Source organism: Mus pahari, chromosome 3, assembly GCF_900095145.1.
Source record: "Mus pahari chromosome 3, PAHARI_EIJ_v1.1, whole genome shotgun sequence".
In the NCBI taxonomy this organism is placed as follows: Eukaryota; Metazoa; Chordata; class Mammalia; order Rodentia; family Muridae; genus Mus; species Mus pahari.
Genome location: NC_034592.1, coordinates 51,935,706 through 51,956,642, shown reverse-complemented (window position 1 = coordinate 51,956,642; position 20,937 = coordinate 51,935,706). Strand labels below are relative to the sequence as shown.

Below are 20,937 nucleotides of genomic sequence, written 5' to 3'. Positions count from 1 at the left end.
ATTATCAGAGTAAAAGTGGAAACAAGGGAACAAAAACCCTGGGGAAGCATTCTGGATATTTCTAACACACACACACACACACACACACACACACACACACACACACACACACAAAGACAAAGGTTCGAGGTTCTAGATGCACATTACAGTGTGTACATGTATCAACACATCCCATAGCCCCCCCCCCAGCAAATAAAACAATTAAAACATGTAACCAAGATCCATTCAAGCCCATTTGTGTAACACGGTTTATGGTTATCATGTGGAAGTGTTTGATAATAGATGCATTATTCACTCCTATATTTTATAAAATCTTCTTGTGCATCATATTTAACATCTATAATGAAATCCTGATCTACCGTCACAATATATGATCATAAAGGATCATGCAATGTGAGATCAGCATGTGAAAGGGAAGGGAGGGTCATATGGTAGTTATTGTATAAGATTTTTGAGGGAGCTCTTCAGTGGCTTACTAATTAATGTTTCCACAAACAGTGTGTGTAGAGGTTGCTGGAAAATTGTTATCTTTTTTTCTCTTTGATGATAGTCATTCTAACAGCTGCAAGGCAGCATCTCATCTCGAAGGCAACTTAGTCATCAGCAGTGGTAAGGTGGTCACTTACTACTTGAAGCAGAGAAAGATATCCAAGCCCCACGTTGTCGAAGTTGACTTTCACGTTCTTCCACCTGGCCGTCTGATTGCTCTCTATGAGAGCTTGGCACTCACTGTAGTTGTTGACCACGCTCACATCAAACATTTCCCCGGTGGTGTAGTTGATGCAATGATAGAACTTGCCGGCAAAGAGATTCACCCCCATGATACTGAATATTAGCCAAAAGATCAGGCAGACGAGAAGTACGTTCATTATGGATGGGATCGCGCCTAGAAGAGCGTTTACAACAACCTGGCACAGGAGGAGAAGGAAGAAACCCATGAGAAGATAAGTATTGTTCACTTACTTTCGAATATCATTAGAAAACAATGATTTCAGCTTGGGAAATGGCTCAGCTGTGGTGAGCACAGTTGCTCTTCTAGATGACCTAGGCTGGGTTTCCAGCACCTTTGTGAAGTGGCCAACATTTGGGGGAATCTAACACTCTTTTCTTGCCTCTGAGGGCATCTGAAGACATTTGCTATATATATGTATACTCAGGCATACAAACATACACAGAATATAAACAAATATATCTTGAAAAAGAAAGGAGAAAATAATAGTTGGGAGAGATAGCTCAATGAGTTACAGTATTTCCTGCTCAAGAGGATCTAGGTTTGCTTCTGAGCCACCACGTGGAGGGTTGGAACTGTCTGTCACTCCAGTTACAGAGACGCAAACACTCTGTTCTAGCTTCTGAGGCCATCACACATACATGTAGTGTACATATATATATAAGCAGGCAAATATACATACACAATAATATAAAATGCAAATGTTTCTATAACAAAAAATAATAGTCAAATTATAAAAACTGTAACTATCCTCAAACTTTAATATTGAGTAGAAATATCCAATACCTTAACCTCAGATTCTTTTGTTTGTTTGTTTGGATTTTTGAGACAGTTTCTCTATATGGCCCTGGATGTGTTGGATCTCACTGTGTAGAGCAGACTGGGCCTCAAACACAGAGATTAACCTGCCTCTGCTTCCTGAGTGCTGGGATTAAAGGCATGTGCCACCACAACACAGCACAGACATTTTAAACTCTAAAATTCAGAAGAATATGAAACAAAATTTATACTATAGGGAGTTTTCTTAGGTTGTGAACACATATATTAACAAGTTTTCCACAAGGAATAGAGATGGTTAAAATCAACAAATAAATAAGACCTTGAGTGGTGTCATGAATTTATGAGCTCATCATTTGAACAATACCAAGTTTAAAATCAGAAAACATACAATATCAAACTAAGTATTGTAGGGTGCAGTGTGACAGAGCACATGTCTTTCACACACAAGGCCTAGGATTTGGTCCCACATGGTGATGGAAAGACACAGAGAGAGGGAGAAAGAGAGGAATTAGGACTATATGAAGGATGAATCTGACATAGAAATTGTGAAACATTCTAATAAAGAACATAATGCCTTAAAAATTAAAGTCACTTCATCAAAATATAAGGATTTCTTTTAATTGTTAAAGAGAAGAAAAACAAACAAACAAACAAACCCAGCAACCCAACAGCTAGCCAATCATTTCTTCCTAAGTAAACATATCTAGAAAAAACATACCCAAACATGCTTTCACACCAACACGCAACACTAATCTGTGCTTGTGGTTATGACACACCGATAAAGTCTAAGTAACTTTTTATTTTCGTTTTTTCTTTTTGTCTTGATTTGTAAGGCATTTTTGAGACAGGGTGCCACTTTGTGGCTCAGCCTGGCCAGGAACTGGCTATGTAGGCTAGCTGTCCCATGTCATTAAGTTTCTGAGTTCTAGGATTAGAGGAAACTTGTTTTAAGTATCTCAGAAATCATCCATTTCTACAAGCGATAAGGTTGTTTTTTATTTGTTTGTTTTTTAAGTACTCAATACCATGGAGACAAGGTACAATCACTTTCTACGTGGTGATGATATGTATTCTTGGGCTTTTGTCCCAGGGAATGACAAATGTCAGCACAAATGCCTCCTGGTCCTTTGTACTACCTTTCTAAGACAGCATTAGATTTCCACAGCTGACCTACTTTTTAAACATCTCAATCTGTGCTTACAAAACTAAATTCAGACTTCAAAAGGCACAAAGTACATAATACAGTGCAGCAAAGACATGATGAATCATGATTGGGTAGTTTTAAATTACATCAAGTAAGATGTCCTGTAAATTTGGAAAGAGAGGGGAGATAAGTAATCTTGATTCCTGTCAGCAACCTATGAAATACGATCAAGAATTCCCTAATGAAAATGAAGGGAATTCGGAGTATCAGGCATTGTGTTTTTAGAGTTAAATGATGGATGCTGGATGCATATTATTGATTGGTCTGTTGGTTATGTGAACATAAAGATGCAAACTCCATATGGATTTGGCCTTCTACTCTAGAAAGTTTCAGATTGTTCTTAATTATACTTCAAGCAAGTTCTAAGATGGCTGGTCTTACCCTCATTCCTTCAAATCGGGATAAGGCTCTCAGAGGCCTCAGTGCTCTTAATGTTCGGAGGGATTTGATGGCACCAAGTTCTGAATAGCCCAAGGCATTTGCAGTCAAGCTAACCAGTGAAACCTATACAAAAAGAGCACAAAATTGGTTAAAAGTTCTAGGTAAGAGTCTATACACCACAGTGTTCCTATATGGAAAAAATAAGCAAGTAGTTCACAAACTTGGGTGAGTTTCCCTATCACCAAGACACTTGTTAAAATCACTGAGAGCTATAGCGGAAATGTCATGCTCTGTTTTGTCCCCCTGCCCCTGCTTTTTAGATGAGAGAGAGAGAGAGAGAGAGAGAGAGAGAGAGAGAGAGAGAGAGAGAGAGAGGGGATGTGGATTCAGTGGGTGGGAAGGTGAGGAGGTAGGAGGTGGGCAGGTAGAGAGAATCTGGTAGGAGTTGCGGGAGGGGAAACTGTGATCAGAATATAATATATGGAAAATTTTTATTTTCAATAAAAAAATGGGAGCCAGCACAGTTTGATTTAGTAAGTTTGGTAAAAGGCCTGAAGATTTACATTTTTAAGAAAAGTTTATGGAAGAGCAATAGCACTCATTCGTGAACCACATTTTGAGAATCATCATAAACAGAGCATATAAAATCAGTGAATGAAAAGAAAGGTTAAGATTTTAGTATACGTAAAGGGTTTTTGTTTTTGTTTTTGTTTTTATTGGGTATTTTCTTTATTTACATTTCAAATGTTATCCCTTTTCCCGGGTTTCCCCCTGGAAACAATTGTTTTGTTTTTTTTAGTCAGATCAGTGCTATTAGTAAAAATTCTAAAATCTCAACTGGGAAAAAAAAAAAGAAAGAAAGAAAGCTGTTGTAGACATCACTAAAATACCCAATTCCTTTTGCAAACTATGAATTTTATGAAATGATATCTGGTTCTAAAGCACATCAAAGTTTGAAAATCAGATAAGCAGAAATAAATACATGATATGGATGAAAAGTATGGTGATACTTTTATTTAAAAATGTTTTCTAAAAAATCAACAGAAATAAACGGAATTTCTTTTACAAAACTTGTGCTTATTTAAGTTAATTTGTATGTATAGTCTCAATTAAAGAGGGAAACAAGGTACAAAAGCCAATTTTGTAAGCTTTGTAAGTCTTCTCTTCATAGATAACTGAGGAAGGAAGTCTGAATAATCAGGAACTGTGAAGGCTTTCTGTATGTAAGCCAGGAGGACCTACAGTCCTTTACATTCTCAGGAGACAGAATCTAAAGGTGAGGCACATATTAAAGGATGAAAGACAAGTTAGACAAATGAAAAATGTTCTGAATTGGGGCCTATTACAAAAGTGAAGTGGCAAACCAGGACACTTTTGGTGAGTTGTTTAGCCAAAGTTGAAAAAGAGATACATTTGGGTCTTCCTAGCACACCATAAAAATGTTTAATCTTCTGAGCATTTGTTTGTATTTGCAATAATCCCCTTTCCATTTCAGGATTCACACCCTCACCAGCTTCTCTCCATAACACAGCAAGCCCATCTCCTAACTTCCCTAAATCCAGTTCTCCAATGTCTTCCTCTCCACTATATCCATACATTCATAATTCTTGGATGCTATAATGGGTTCCCTCAAACACTTGTCTAATTTGTCTTTCTTACTTTGGTTCCATTCACAAATCAGTTCACCCTATTCCCTGCACTCTGTGCTCACCCTCAAGGACTAAGACTTCTTGGCTTGAGGCATCAGAGTTGGCACAGTTGAATGTCCCTCCCTCCTCTAGACCTACTGGCATTCTTACCACTCAAATCCTGATTCATGATATCTGGAAATAAACCTTCACTCAAGGGAAGCCAACGACTATACATTTGTCTTTTCTGGTCAACCTTAAGCTCCAGGGAAATGACATTTCTATTAATAGCACCATAAGAAAACAGATGATCAGAGAAAATGTTTAATTTAAAACAAATTATCAACTAATCTAACATACAATTATGAGAGTATTCACAAATCTAAAATAGTAGCTATCAGGCAGCAAAAAAATTATTTTTTGGTTTTCTTTATAGTTAATTAATGTGAATATAATGGCTTACTCTTGTTCATATATTACATATTAAATATTCTATCATCAAGCTACTGATCTTTCATAATTACATACAAAAAGTGGAAAGAACGGTGTTTTCTACAACCTATCACATAAAATTGGTGGCATTTGTGACACACTTATTTTGTTATCTGTAATGGTCAAACAGATAAACATATATGGCTTTACTTTTTTTTGCTTATTTTCTTTCTGCATTTCAAGATTCTCAACGTAATTTTGAATATACCTTTAGATGTTACATTTATGGTTAATTTACCATATTCAATTATTTAAAATACTTCTACATTCTAATATTCTATCTTGCTATCTTTAAACATTAACACAAGTTAAATACTTAAAAGATTGCTTAGCCAATCTGTTTTTAACCACCAGATAAACCCATGGTATAACTTTCTTTTGAACTTCACATGGGACAAATATTTCTCAGGAGGCTTACACACAGACAAATTACTGTTGCTGAAGATGCTTGTGAAAAATGTTAACAACTCTGATTTTATGAAATGGGAGAATAAAGCAACAAAGAAAACAATCTTGCTTCTGCTGCAGAACTTAAAATTTCATATACTGATTTGAATGTTATTTTCAAACTAAGTCACTTAATATCAGGTGGCGCTTAAATGGACAAAGCATGTCTCGGGTATACTTCTATGGGAGAAGAAAAAAGATCGCATTTGTATTTGTTCTGAAACAGCTTTTCGTTTCCCCGAGTTTCCGCTTTGTGCCACTCGACACAGTCAGGACCGGCGCTAATCACCACCTGCCAAGAAATAGAGAAGGAAACTGCAGGGCACTCACATCAACGATCAGGAAGTCCAGCCAGCACCAGGCGTTGGTGAAGTACATTTGGAAACCATATGCAACCCACTTTAGCAGCATCTCCAGGATGAAGATGTAAGTGAAGACCTTGTCAGCATACTCCAGCATGGTCTTGATGGTCTTTCGCTGCTCGATGTAAATGTCTTCAAAGGCCTATGAATGGAAGCATGGTGTTGCATTTCATTGTCATGAACAGTTTCTACTTCATGTATTGGGGAAAAAAATGATGTAAGGTTTCTTTAGCCAGGGTCTGGAGGGTCGTTACGCTGTCCTGACTTCGCAGTTATCTGCCCATGTGAAGGGCTCCTGGGTTTTGCAGTCTCCCGGAGAGGCTCATGTCATTTTCAAGTCTGAATGTTGAGAGCATCCCCAAAGAGCTTAAGATTCGCGAGAGAAGGACAAATGTTGTTTTCTTAAGTAAGAGGTGAAGTGTCAATTAAAAGTAGCCCAAAATTCAGAGACACTGGCAGCCCCTTCCCAGGATTGCGTAAATATATGACAAAGGGTTTCCTGAGCCCAGGAAAGGGGGAAAAAGATTATCTCACTTTCTCCAACAGTTGTGGGTGTGTCTGGGAGCTACTGTCATTCTGTAGCCCTTAGAAAAGAAAGGGTGTAGTCATTTTCCAGGAGCCCCGGGCCTTGAATGAAAAGACCATTTTGCACAATCCTTTTTATAGGAAACTTTAACACATAGTGTGCATGGTGGTCCAGTCAAAGAACTAAGAAAGTTTTGTTTTTAGAGAATGAGGGGTCGAGGTTTATGACTGGGCCCAACACAAGTGCTACAGAGTGCTATGGGGCTTGGCTTGTCCCTGAAGCCGAAAGCGCTCCAGAAGCCAGCTCCAGTGTGAGCATGCGCAGGTGCTTTGGAGACCTGTGGCTGAATGTACGGAGGAGCCAGGAGCTATTACAGCAAGGTCACACCCTGGAGGGTAGGATGTGGGACTCAAGACAATTCAGAACTGGGCTTAAAGACCTCCAGAAGCAGTGCAGTCAGCCTCCTACTGAAATGTACTCACGTTCAGCAAATTAAAAGTAAAGGAAACGCATCTAGCTTCACACTACAATATGGGAAAATGGGTCGCTTTGTTTCTGTTACATTAATGAGTATTTGATTAAATTACTCATTCCATTGAATGAAGTCAGATGCAAACGAGGTTTGTATTGCTTCTAGAGATTAGGTTAGTTGACTAGTCACCATTCCCAGGTGACTGGCAAGTGATTGGTATGAACGAGTCAGCAAAGGGCTTCTATTAAGCAGATCCCCACTTCAACTGGCAGCCCCACATTTTATCCACTAAGCCCTTCTGAAGAAGTGGTACTAATCTTCCTCATTGCCTGCGAATGTCCTGCAGATGCTAAAATCTATTTCTTAAATAAGAAAACAGTTGCATGTATACTGTATTGTATACAGTAGTTATGCTAGAAAGTATAACCATGACCCTGAAAACGAAAGAATAAGGAACTTACAAAAATAAACTGCCATTGGTGCAAATCAGAGAGATTCATTTTGAAACAGTATGTGAACACACAGTGTCTGAGAGTGATCCTATCTGGAGGAATCAGATAGAGCAGTATAAGCCGTTTCGAGCTCTTCCACACACATCTTTTCTCAACGTTCTGATTTATGAATGGGTGAAGTGAAGTTCAATGGAAGGGGAAATGACAAGGGGGCAGGCCCCGCATCACCTACCAGAGCACCGCTGCTGAGGAGAATCATGAAGACGATGAAGGTTTCAAACCAGTTGTGCTCTACTATCTTGTAGCACGTTTTCCTCAAGTTCCACCAGAGTTTGCCTTTTCCCTCTTCTATGCTTATCTGACAGCACTTGAACTTTCTCACACAGTCTAAAATACGTGAGAGTGGATAAAGAAAAGGCCATCAGTTACTCTTTGTGCATCTTTGGGAAGGTGGAACATGCGCCTATTTCATTACATCATACCGCAGAATAAACAACCTTATTTTAAAGATGGCTTCCACTTACAGAAATCAACATCAGCAGTAGAGCCCTTAAATGATTTCCTAAATGAGCATTTATTTTTGTATATGTATATTTATATTATACTATATCGTAAACCACACAAATAAAGAAAAACATAAAATAAAAGCCACAGCTTATCTTTCTATTCTGCCCCTTTTCCATGGGTAAATCCTCCATAAACATGATAGGCATTTGAATTCTGATTCGTCATGTCATCACATAGTGTAATGTCTCTGTCTAATGATAAGACTTGTGAAAGATTTCATTATGCTTCTCTCCAAAGATTATGGGAATTTATGTAAATGTTCACTATTATTGAATAAGTGGGTTGTTTTGTTTCTGATAATTATCTACAGCCATGCAATAATCACTTCTGTGTACTTTGTGAGGTACTAGGTTAAAGGCTTTTCAATAATATTTATTGAAGGGCTTTTGTATTTAAAAAGTTGTACTTGGAAAACCATAAGATTACATTATGTAAACAGCCTTGCCCTTGGGGAATGTCCGTTTTAGTGGGAGTGAGTTTTCAGCAAGTTTTACAAATATTATCTTAAGACATAGTCTAATAAAGGCTCATCAATAATGCTGAGTTTCTGAATTTTATGGAATAAAAGACTTGAGGCTAGATCTTGGGAACTGTGTGAGTACTATTAATAACGTGAAGTTAGAAGAAGCAATTAAGAAATAAGAACCAAAGTTAATGACAGGCACATCTGACCATCATGTGCAAGGCATTAACTCAAGGTTGTTGGTCAAGTCCTAAGGAGCAGCTTAGAGTTCAGGATTTCATCTGGTTTGATATTCATTGCTATTGTTTTAGGGTATAACTGACCCTCATCTGGAATAATGTAATTTTGGTTTTCTTTAGAGAATCCTTTTGAGAGTACTCAGATGATGATAATGTCCTCATATAAAAGTATACAGAATATTTCAGCTTTCTTACATCTTTCATCTTTTTTCAAAACTCACAAAAGTATTTTTCTTTGATTGAAATTCAATGTCAGAGCAATATGTACATTTATCAATTAGTACACTACAGTTTGAGAACTCAGTAAATAAGGGATTATTTCCATACTCCTTTTTCAAAACCTTAATAGCTATGAATTTGATTTAGCCAACTCTCTCTCCTGTTAGCTAATATAGAAGGCCAGAGAGTCAATTGTACTGGTTAGGATTTTTTTTTTTTCAACGCAAGTTCACATCATTTAGGAAAAGAGAACCGCAACTGAGAAAATGCTACTATCAGATTGATGAATATGCAAATCTGTGGAGCATTTTCTTGATTAATCATTGATTCAAGAGGGCCGGGCCCAATGGAGTGTTGCCACCTTTCAGGTGTGGTCATGTGCTATCTAAGAAAGCATGGAGATCAAGCCAGTAAGCCAAATTTCTCCATGGCCTCTCCTTCAGTTTCTGCCTCTTCATTCCTGTCTTGACCTCTTGCCTCGACTTCCTTCATGCTGGACTGTGACATAGAAATGTAAGCCTAATAAACCTTTTCTTTCCGAGTTTGCTTTTGGCCAGAACGTTTTATCAAAGCAGCAGAGAACAGACTAATATACCAAGTGGCAGCATATTTTAGAGTTGATCATACGTTCAAAAGCAAAGGGAACCAATTACATAAATTAAACCCCTAGTCAGAAAAACTGCCTTTGGCCGGAGAGTTAGAACAAAACAAATAAATGTATCATCGTGAAATAGGTAGGTGTGGGTGACCAGAGACAGAAGATAGAGAGATACAGACAGGTGATAAGAAAGACGGATAGACAAGAGAAGGCTCCTGACAGCCTGAGTGCTTACCTTCTGTGAAACAGGCTTCTGGTTCAAGCGACTCTTCCGGTTCAGCCTCTGGTTGCTCTCCCTCTGCAGGAGCGCCTATATCAACCGTACTGCCCTCGGATGAACTAGTTGCATTCAATTTCTGAAAACCAACCCCATAGAAAAGCTTTTAAACATGTTCTCTAATCCAAATATGAGAGATTCCTAAGGTGTACCCCCCCAGTCTTCTGTATGCATTCTCTTGATCTGTAATTTAAGAATTACTTAAATATAATGCCAATCTGCTTTGGGAGAGGTAGGGTCACAAGATTAGATCCAGCACTGTAGAATAGCTTTGGTTCTTTCTTTCTTTCTTTCTTTCTTTCTTTCTTTCTTTCTTTCTTTCTTTCTTTCTTTCTTTCTTTCTTTCTTTCTTTCTTTCTTTCTTTCAACAGTGCTTACAACTTAAATAACTTTCGGAGAAGCCCATCTATGTGGTTTCTGAAATAGAATTTCTACAGAAAGCTTATGCAAGCTGCTAGCCATATGGCCACTGGGATCTTGCTTTGGCAAATCCATTTGTAAATTATCTAGCTTATTTTATTCTAAAATTGTGACCCAACCCGTAAAAGCTGCACAGTGTATTTTCATGTCAAATGTAGAAAAGGTTTGATCAAGTGCACATAAACAGCAACAGTCTACAGTTACCCACTTTTCATTGACATGAAAACATAGACTACTGGTTATTATTGAAGACATTCTCTAACGTTCTCTTTGGGAGAAGAGCAGCACATGGTTAGCTAGGTAGCAAGAGCGGGTATCTCGCATTCTCTTTGGCCAATGCACTCCTGGGTTTCACTGTGCATTTGGAAACTACCCGTTACTTTGGCACTCTTGCCTGTCCTCTTAGAAATGGCAGAAAATGGGTCGCTGCCTCTTGTTTTCTTTCCTTTGGGTTCAATAACAATCATCCAAAGGAAACTAGAGTAAAAAGAGGTTGTCTCACATGTTGACATGCATACACTTGATCCAGGTCAGTCTATCCTTGGGGACCAGAGTAAAGGGTGGTGCCCCCCATTGTAAACCTGATCTTAAAATGCCCAGGCATGGTGCAGGGCCAGGTGTGAGTGCCACATGGAACCAGAGTAGTTTAGGCCACAGCATTCTCAAACCTGTTACAATGTTATTCCCATGAGTGCATAACATTAGGAGATGGCCGGCCGAGCTAGGAAGCTCCTTTACCAAGAGGATGAGGGAAGCACAGGAGAGAATGAACACTGACGTATGGAACACTGGAATCATGGAGGCTAGAGTTTGTACCAGAAAGATTCTTCTCATCGTTTGGATAAGAATAATATGGATTTTTCCCTAATATGATGATTCCTTTATTTACGAAAATCACTATTTTTATGAAGTGTTGACTTAATGTGTTTTCAGTTCATATGAAGAAAGTATTATGTACATTTATATGAGATTGAAATGTCTTTATTTTAACAATACCAGTAGTTGATGTAAAGATATTTCATACTTCTGCTTTCTAAGACTTAGATTACTTTAAATTTTATCTAAAAAAAAATAATACAGTTAAAAGCTAGAAGTTGACTTTCTCCTTACTGCACATTTTATGCCATTGAGCAGATGATATCTTTGCCATTAAAATTTGAATGTATATTTTGTTTTTTGATGAAATACCAAAATAAAATTTGTTACAAATATTCCCAAGTTTTCAGGTTGTTTTTATCCCCTAATTTTATTTCCTTTCTTTTAGGTCTGACTATCTCTTCCATAAGTATACTTGGGGTTGGAGTCCTGTCATTGACTCCTAAAACATTCATCACTTGTGGAGATTTATCTAACATGAAGTTGTTATACCTCAAAGCTTTATAATCTATAGACTTTTGGAGACACAGCATAGATAACTAGGCACACTGAACTACAGTCACATCTGACCTCACTGCATGCAGTAAGAATGGAAAAATATTCCTTTTAATAATGTAGATAGCACTGGAAATGCAGAACGGAACTCCCAATGTAAAAATGCTGATGCATCTTTATGTCCACATGTTCAGTCTGGCCACTGGTCAATGGCTATATCAGCATCAGTGTAACATTTGATTTGATTGACAATTTGGCAGGTTCTAGAGTCACAGAGGAGACACGCCTCTGAGCTTATCTGTGAAATGGAATTAACTGAGGCAGGAAGATCCACCCCTTCCATGGACAGCACATTCCATGGGCTGGGGTCTTAACTAAATAAAAGGTGAAGATGAGCTGAGAGCCAGCAATCCTTGTTCTCTGCTTTTTGGCCATGGATGCTACGTAGCCAGTTGTCTCATTCTCTAGCTGTTTATACCCACTTTCTCTGATGGACATCCATGCTTCCTAAAGTTTCTACTTGAGTATTCCATCAAGTAATAGGAAAGTTAACCAACACAATCAGTAGTAAGTATATAGTAGACACTCAATAAATATTATTCAGCCGTGAATGCATAGGTGGCTGTATAATCAAAGGCTTCTTAACAGAACAAAGCCTGGTACTGTATGATGAGGAGTAGTCACTCCTTAAAATGTCACAGGAAAATTCTTGGTTCAAAATCTTCAAAAATTTCCATCGGATCCCTGCAGCACCAGCTCTCACTCTTAACTGCCATGTTATCTGGGTTGCCAACACTTTAAAAGATGTCCTAACGACCTGTGTCACCAGCACTCATTTTTCACTGTTTTGCCACCACTGTCTTTCCTCCTTTTTATGAGTCCCTGCAGTTCCTGATTTCTCTCATTCCACCATTTCCCTGAGTTGGGTGTTCTGTAATTTCATGACTTTTTGTGATTTACCCCTCATTTTGATCTTTCATGAAGCATAGGCAAAATTATTTCAGAGAGAGAGAGACTCAGGTTTTGTCAACACACTTGTAAGTTATTTGGGAGCAATAATAGTACCCTAAGCCCTGTGGGTGAGGTAATAACAAACACAGTGCATTCCTCAGAGCTACTCTCAAGTCCCAGTTTGCTTTTCCATGAGTAAACAAAGTGATGAAGCCAATCACTTGCTTATAAATAGCTTGTTGAAATTAAAGAAATATCAGAGAATGTCAATTTTCTCTATTCAGAGTTCATCATGCCCCAATGTGAAGGAGAATTCTCTTCATGTGTGCTTTAAAAAAATAATTACAGGACTTACCTTTTAAAAAAATTATTCTAGGAACCTTTGTATTTTCTCTTCTTCACATCATAGTGAAATAGAATATACACAATTCCTTTCATCACAATGAGACACCTCACTACCAATAAGGAAGCAACAGTGCATTTTCAATGAACTTCAAGCGTTTGGTTATTCCCTTTACACAAAGTACAACTTAAGATGTATTTTGTGTTGCTAGAATATGTATATTGCTCGCTTTGACTTTGAGACAGAAGATCTGTGTTTCTGTCATTAGCATATCCCTTTCATCTGTTATCAGTGCTTGTCCTTAGTGAGTGTTTCTTGTGTGAATGGATGCGTGACCTTGTGGTCCATTTATGAACTTCAGCCTCTACTACTTCTGCAGCTTCCTGCCTGGTTCTTCTGAATTCACAGGGATATCATTAACTGCAGAGTATCAAGGTTCCTCAAAGAGTCAGGTATGTTAAAATGTTGATCAACAACTCTTAAAACTGAGTGCTGTCTGAAAATCAGACTGCCAAGAATCCCTCATTAGGAGTCTGTAAGGACAGCTATCAGCACAATTACCAAATCAGTTGTTTGTTTGTTTGTTTGTTTGTGTTTTCATTTCCCTTCTTTCTATACTAAGTCTGTAGATCTGCTGTTCCACAGTGAATGGAACCCTTTTAGGAACAGCTACAATCTCATCTTCCCCAGAGTGAAATAGCATAGTGTCTTCCACACACTATCGGTGTGTATACTTTTCCATGTGGTACTCGATTTACTATAGCAAAGACCACGCAGCACATTGAGCCATCGCGCCACTATCCAGTGGGCTTAGTCACTTTGTTAATGTCAGAATTAATTAGTGGCTATGCCCTAGACTTTCTGCGCTCTATTCTTCTACAGTGTTCTAGGAAGTTTCTCTGATGATTCACAAGTAAACTCAACCTTAAATAATCTGGAAGATTTAGTAGAGTGGATATATGATTCAACACTGTAGGTTATAGATAGTGTTTATAATACTGCTGACTTCTATGAATCATAGCTAGGAACCTCAGTGTCACAACTTGTTCATAGCTCTTGTCTGTGTTAATGTGGTATGAGGGAAACATACTTTGGAATATCTCATGAATAAAAACCTTATCATAAATTATACTCAAGATTTATAACAAAAATTAGTTTGAATAGTAAAATCTTTCTTTATAGCAACTCAATGGTTTTGTTGTATAGGAGTTAAATGTCATCATTTCAATAAAATATGTGGGTTAAAATGTATTAAAAATCCCACAACATTAAATGAATCAACATAAAAATCATTAGCTTCAGATGAGTTCCTAGTTGTAATGAACCTGACCATAGTGTGTATTTGCCACTTAGAGCTGTCCAGTGGATATCACTGTAAATAACTGTAGGAGCTTGTGTTCTGAATAAGAAGTTTCCATTATAGGCTTCCTGGTAGTGCCCCAGACTGGGCATTATATAACCTCGAAGTATTACAAAGTAAGACAGCAAATTATAGATGCTTGGCACATAGACACAATTTAGATACAGTTTCCTTAGTGCTACCCATACCTAACCTATCAGGAAATAAATGGGTCGAAGGGTACTGTTAGAGGGTGTTTGCCTAGTTAAACTTGAATGAAGGACAGGTGAGCTACAAGGTTGGGATATTAGAAAGGTTACATAAAAGTAGTCATTGAGGTATGCTTTATAAACCAGTAGCCATCATATGAAACACGTTCATGTAAAAAACCACATTTTATGAACACTTCAAATCAGTGATATTATCACTCAGTTATTCAGAATTGTGTAAGCTGAGCAAGGAAGAATCATGTCCCATTTAATGATCTAATAATACCAAAATGCACTACTTCATGTTTTGAGGAGAGTGTATGTGTATTGTTTGGACACAGTTATGTGGGTATGTGCATATGTATATGTTAGTCCATGTGCATAAGTGTGTGTGTGTGTGTGTGTGTGTGTGTGTGTGTGTGTGTGTGTGTAAAGGTGGTATTGTGTGTTCCTCTATTGCTCTCTACCTTAATTTTTTGAGTCAGGGTCTCTTACTGAATGGATCTTAGTGACCGGGAGAGGCTGACGAGCCAGAAATCACCAAACTCCCTCTTGTTCCTGTCTCCCTGGAGTGCTAGGGTTGCAGACACTCATGTTACGTGGGTTTTGCGTGGGCTCTGGAGATCCCAGTCCATGTTCTTATGCTTGCAAAGCAGGCATTTTACCAGTCAAGTACAGACCCTACTGTCATGTGTTTTAATCTTAAAGATTATATCTTTAACTTTTTTCTATATCAACAATAAATTGTTATTAAACTTGTTTGTGTCAAACTACTAGCCGTCCAGAAAATAGATAATTTTAAACATAATTAAGTCCTGATTGGAGAGAAGTTAAGATAAGTATATTTCACATTAAGTATCTCATGGGAACACTTTTGTTTTTAATCATGAAGTTAAGCTATTATGGTGATTTATCCAGAAAATCATTTTCTGATTTGTAATGGGCATTTTATTACAAACTTGAAAACATAGATAAGAGACTTAAATATCTTCCTTTGAGTTACAAAAAAGACTTACATTGTGATGGCCTACCGTCAGCAGATTACCAATATGTTTGGCCCATTCTAGTTTTATCACTACCCCACTGAGAGTCTTTCCTACAAGGGCGGCTCATTTCATGACAAATGTCTTGAGTTACCCAGTGCTATCATCCCCACCCATGCGTGCTCAGATCTGACCTACATACTTCTGCCTCCTTCATGTTTCCCTGGTTGGGATTTCATAAGCACTTTTACATGTAGAACTACATTCCCCAAAGAGACTCTGAAAGATTTTTCACAAGAAATTCAAAATTATAAGAAGCAGTAACAACCAAGTTGTTGCCTTATCTGTATTCCAACGTATTTACTCTTGATCTAATGCCTCAACACTTCAGAGGGCTGAGTGCTTGACAGCCATTTCTCCCAAGTGCCTTTCCCTAGAGGAACTGGAAAGTGGACTCTTCAGAGACAAAGGCATCTAACCTTATAAGGAGTGACAAGCAAATCAGTACCCCAAAGATAATGAGGAATTAGTGTATAATGGGGAAGAAGCTGTGTCTTAGATATTTTATCCACTGTCCTTCTGATATGTAAGGTCTCCCTTTCTGTGAATCAGGGGTAGTACCAATAGAATTTTCTTCCCACATATTGAAGAATGTTTTAATGATATTATGATATTTCCTCCTTTCAAAAAAAGGCTCAATGTGCTTTTATTACAAGTTATTTTACAGTTTTAGTGTCACTATTTCTAAGTGATAAAGTATCTTACCAACATTTCTACAAAAGTGATAAAGCTGGAAAAAGCAACCTGGTTTAAATATTTGTGTGCCCAGAATTGTGAATTCAGTCTTAGTTAGTGAAAATAAAAAGGGCTCCCAGCATCACTACGTACAATGTGGGAGTTCTCTCATTAAAAAAAACAACAGAGGAGACAAGTGTGTGCTCTGATTTTCCTGTGGAAGTGTTTATGCATAGGATATATGAAAATACTGTGTCATGGATGAAATTTGAGAGGGGCTATGGAGAAGGGGAGAAGAAAAATGAAATTCCAATGGATAAAGGAGGTGAGGACGAAGGACCGCAGGTCCCTTTTCTGAGTGGGCACACCATTTGAAGGTAGGTTGAAGTTTATCTTCCCTTTTTGTTTTTATTTTTGGTGGACTTGAAGTTTATTTCCTTTTCTTTCATTCTAGGAATTTTAAGAGTAAATATAAACAGAAACTCCAAGAGAATCATTCTAAATGCAAAAGCATTTGGTCAATTGCTAAATAAAGCATTGCCCTTTTCCCTAAAATGAAGTGGATGAAAATTATACCCTTGCTGCTGGCAGCGAAATGCAAACACTCCCATTCATTTACATTATTATCACATTGTAAGTCAGTTGGGAAGTTTGCATGTGGGTGAGGGATTGCTTTAATTTGCATATTATCCTGCAGACACTGAACAAAATATTACCTACAGAGCACACTTGCTGGGGATGTATTTTAAAAGTTATAGAAGAAAAAAAAAAACCTAAGGGGCAGAGAACAGAAAGCTTCAGTGTTTTGGGGAGAGCATCTATAATCCTTTTCTGGGCTGCTAGCATGTTCAAAACTTGTGACATTATTTGGAAGTTACAAAGTCCACAAAGGCATGCATGCTCACTTTTAAATAAGTGTATACTCTCTATTAAATTCTACATAAAGAAATTAGCAACTGAATTCATTTTTCTTAAAACAATAGAAAAAAGTTGGGGTTGTCAGCCTTGCCTGACCATGCTTTAAATGACCCAACCTAGGAGCAGCTGTGCTTATTACTGCCAATGGATGGGTAAGGGACGCAGCTGAGTAACATGCAGGCCAGTCAAGTCATTTTGACATTGATTATATTTATATATGCGCAACTTGCTTGGGTAACCTGGGCAAAAGTGATGGCTCGAGCCTCTGGCTGCTTAAAAAACACCAGAGCGGCATTCTTGATGGCGCCAAGCTTGGTCTCACCCCTGTGAGAAGTAAGAATGGTCAGAAGTGAAGGTCACCGTTATTACACCACAGAATTTCTCTCTGAAAGATTATCGCTCTAGCATGGAGTCAACATTATTCAGACGAGTTAAGAAGGGAAACAGGCATTCAAAAATCATGACATGAATTGCATTAAATATTGTCAAAATAGCAGAAGAGTTAGCCTACAGAATTAGGGCATGGATTTGAAATGATATATAGTCAATACACTCTAGAAAGCTGATAAAGGGTCAAGTGAATTTGGGGAAAACACAAAAGAGCACTCAATTCAAACAACTCACAACCTCTAAGTCCGTTCATTTATCTATCCTTCCCCCCCCCAAAAAAAAAACAGTTGGTTTAGACATTGCAAATAGACAGTGCCTCACTTTTTCCATTAATTCAAGGGGTTAGTAGCAAAACACAACAAAACCATTCACTAGTATTCATAATCATCTCATAAGGCAAAGACTGTGTTATAAAGCACCGAGTTGCTTAGTTCAGAATCTGCGTTCAATCACATATGGAGGATTTCTCTGTCTAAGCAGGTTGGCTGCACTCAGTTGGCTTAGACAAGTGTTTAGTACTCTCCCCTACCCCAAACTTCTTATCCTTTAAAAACAAAATCAACTTTGGGAAACATGCAAGTAAATCCAAGTCAACTTTAGCATGAGTTAATAGGTCTGGGCAAAATAAATACTATTCTTTTATGAAGTATTTCATTACAGGTAAGAAGATAAGGAAATGAGAATAAGAACCTCTTCCCCATTAGTTACCTTTTAGTACACACTAAAACCATTGTGGTGAACTATAAGGATGAATGTTTATACACTGATATATTATCTATACTTATTTTTAAAATGTTTAGAAAAATTCATATTAACATTATGAGTTTGGAAAGTGAATATTTGAAAATTAAAGTCATGATAAAATTTGCATAGCAAGAATAATTTAACACTATCAAACACCTTAGTATATAAACATTACAGTAGATATTTCCTATTTTCTTACAGGGAAGCAATATATAATATAACGTATCTAATAGTGTTGAAGCCACAGGAATACATACCAAAATATCTCTTTTATTTGAAATTTCCTACCTCCTTGCTTTCTTCCATATCTGATTCACTGCTGAATTCTTCTGTATTTAAGTTTTCAAAGTCAGACTCTCCCACAGCAATGGGCACGGTCACAGTGAGGCTGGGGTTGTTGATGAACGACATGTAGTCACTCTCATCTACCACGTACTTCTCCACGCTGCTGCCTATGCCACTGGTCGTCCCGTTTCCATCTTTAAGGTAATTCAGGTCCTTGCCTATTTCTATGGTTGTGTGGTTGGAGATACAACTGTCTTTCTTATTATTCAGATCTTCAAGGGGTTTGATTTCATCTAAAGCTTTCTGCTTTCTGACAAAGGCTTTCTGAATGAACTCACGTATCTTCCTTTTAACAAAATCAATCCCCTTCTGCATCCTTCCCACGGCTATCTGGAGGTTATTCATTTCATTATCGTCATCTGTGGCAGCCAGGTTGTCCGAGCTGAAAGAACTGAGGAGCAAGGCCAAGAAGAGGTTCAGAACCTACAAAACAGTGGAGAAAGATCAATCAGACAGCTTGTTGTGTCCCTTGCTTTAGCTGTGAAGACGTGGAATTGTCTTCATACATCCCATTAAAGACAAGTTCTCCCAGAACACAGCAAAGAAAAGTAAAAACAAACAAAGGGTGGGCTGATAGCAAACACTACTCGCACTCTTCATTTTGGGTTTGTTTCAAAATCCCTAAGCTACCATGGTATGAAACTTCTATACTAACTTTATGTCTTGGTGGATCTAGACAAGTAAAAGAAATAGCTATTTTGGATGCTTGGTATTTTGAACATGTAATCTGTATTTCGTAAGACACTGAATACTTATTGTAATTTGATTCATAGAACTATATATTTAGATGTTATTTGGTCTTTGCAGCATTGAAACCTTTTTTCACCTTAGTAACTTGCTAAATTCAATAAAAAATATGTATTGCTAGATCAACACTCCTAATTTTGATTAAATGTGGTTGTTGTATAATAACACCACTGTTATGTTGAATTAAAAGTGATGTTTGTGGTATCACCAGGAATCCCCAAGTCCATAGATTGGCAGGTTACTAGTATTAGGCAATGTTGGGGACATGACTGTCATCACTTTTTAAATCAGGGTTTGGTTGACCCAACCCTCAATTATTCAAACATAGAATCAAATAAAATATAGACAGGACTAAATGCAGAGGTTATTAATTCAAGAGTGGAAACTTGCAGAAGTTTCTAGCTAAAATTCCAGTGCAAATGACAGTGACATGTCAGGTAAAAGTCAGTGAGAAGAAAGGGAAAGGCAAGGCCATTCTGACCTGTCAATTGTCCTGCCACGGTTCCTGGCAGCCATACTAGGAGCTCTCTGTCCCTACTTCAGAAATCTACTAATACACTTATATGACTCTGACTCATCTTTGAATTTCTTATTTGGATGACAAATAGATAAACTCTTTAAATTTTTATCTGTAAGAAAACTGAATTACAGAGCCACAATTATTTTTGGATTTAATTTCTTAAGGATTATTAATGGAATATCTTTGTCTATTATAATTTTTATCTGTATCAATGAATCTGCCCATATAATGTCCAATCTTGGACTTTATTTTGTTTTATTTTAATTTTGATAGATATATAATGTTGATATGCATTTGTATAGTAAGTAACACGAATATTTTGATACATATATTCATTACTTAGAACACCTTTGGCTCAAGAGACATTTGGGGGTGTGCATATGACAGAAGTCTGAATCATCTATGGCTCCTGAAATCTTATGTTATAGACAACTGGAAATGAACTCGAAACCAAATAACTCTCCCCCAAACATAAAATGTTATTTAATCAAACATTGTTAAAACCATATTATCTGTGACCAAAAAGTAGAAAAGTGTTTTTCCTACTTACGACAAGGTTCCCAATCACCATGACCATCATGAAGACAGTAAGACACATGGTCTGGCCTGCGACCTCCATGCAGTCCCACATGGTCTCTATCCACTCCCCACATAGTACACGGAACACGATCAGGAAGGAATGGAAGAAGTCATGCATGTGCCAGCGTGGGAGCTCACAATCATTGGAAATCTTGCAGACACACTCCTTGTAACTCTTTCCAAACAGCTGCATGCCGACCACGGCAAAAATGAAGACGATGATGGCCAGAACCAGGGTCAGGTTGCCCAGTGCACCCACTGAATTGCCGATGATCTTAATAAGCATATTCAGTGTGGGCCAGGACTTTGCCAACTTGAAGACTCTAAGCTGGAAAAGAAAATAATATAAGAATATCATTAATGCTTTGCCCTGCAGAAACATCAACAGAACTATATAGCAAATCTGTCTTAACTATAGAAAGGTGGATTATTCATGTGCCAAAGAATTATATAACAAAAGGAGCAAATATTTTACACACACACACACACACACACACACACACACA

General features: G+C 37.7%; 1 protein-coding gene across 6 annotated transcripts in view; it reads right to left on the bottom strand.

Annotated features, from left to right (window-relative positions):
* The window catches only part of LOC110318152 (sodium channel protein type 2 subunit alpha), a 128,596-nt gene that overhangs the window by 14,975 nt on the left and 92,684 nt on the right, over positions 1–20,937 (bottom strand). For all 6 annotated transcript variants that reach the window (XM_021192950.1, XM_029536040.1, XM_029536042.1 and 3 more), the window contains exons 16-22: positions 20,403–20,759; positions 18,529–19,008; positions 9,796–9,916; positions 7,707–7,861; positions 5,993–6,166; positions 3,096–3,218; positions 627–908 (exon numbers count right to left, since the gene is read on the bottom strand). In XM_021192950.1, coding sequence (XP_021048609.1) covers positions 627–908; positions 3,096–3,218; positions 5,993–6,166; positions 7,707–7,861; positions 9,796–9,916; positions 18,529–19,008; positions 20,403–20,759 — 1,692 coding nt within the window. The remainder of the gene's footprint in view (positions 1–626; positions 909–3,095; positions 3,219–5,992; positions 6,167–7,706; positions 7,862–9,795; positions 9,917–18,528; positions 19,009–20,402; positions 20,760–20,937) is intronic.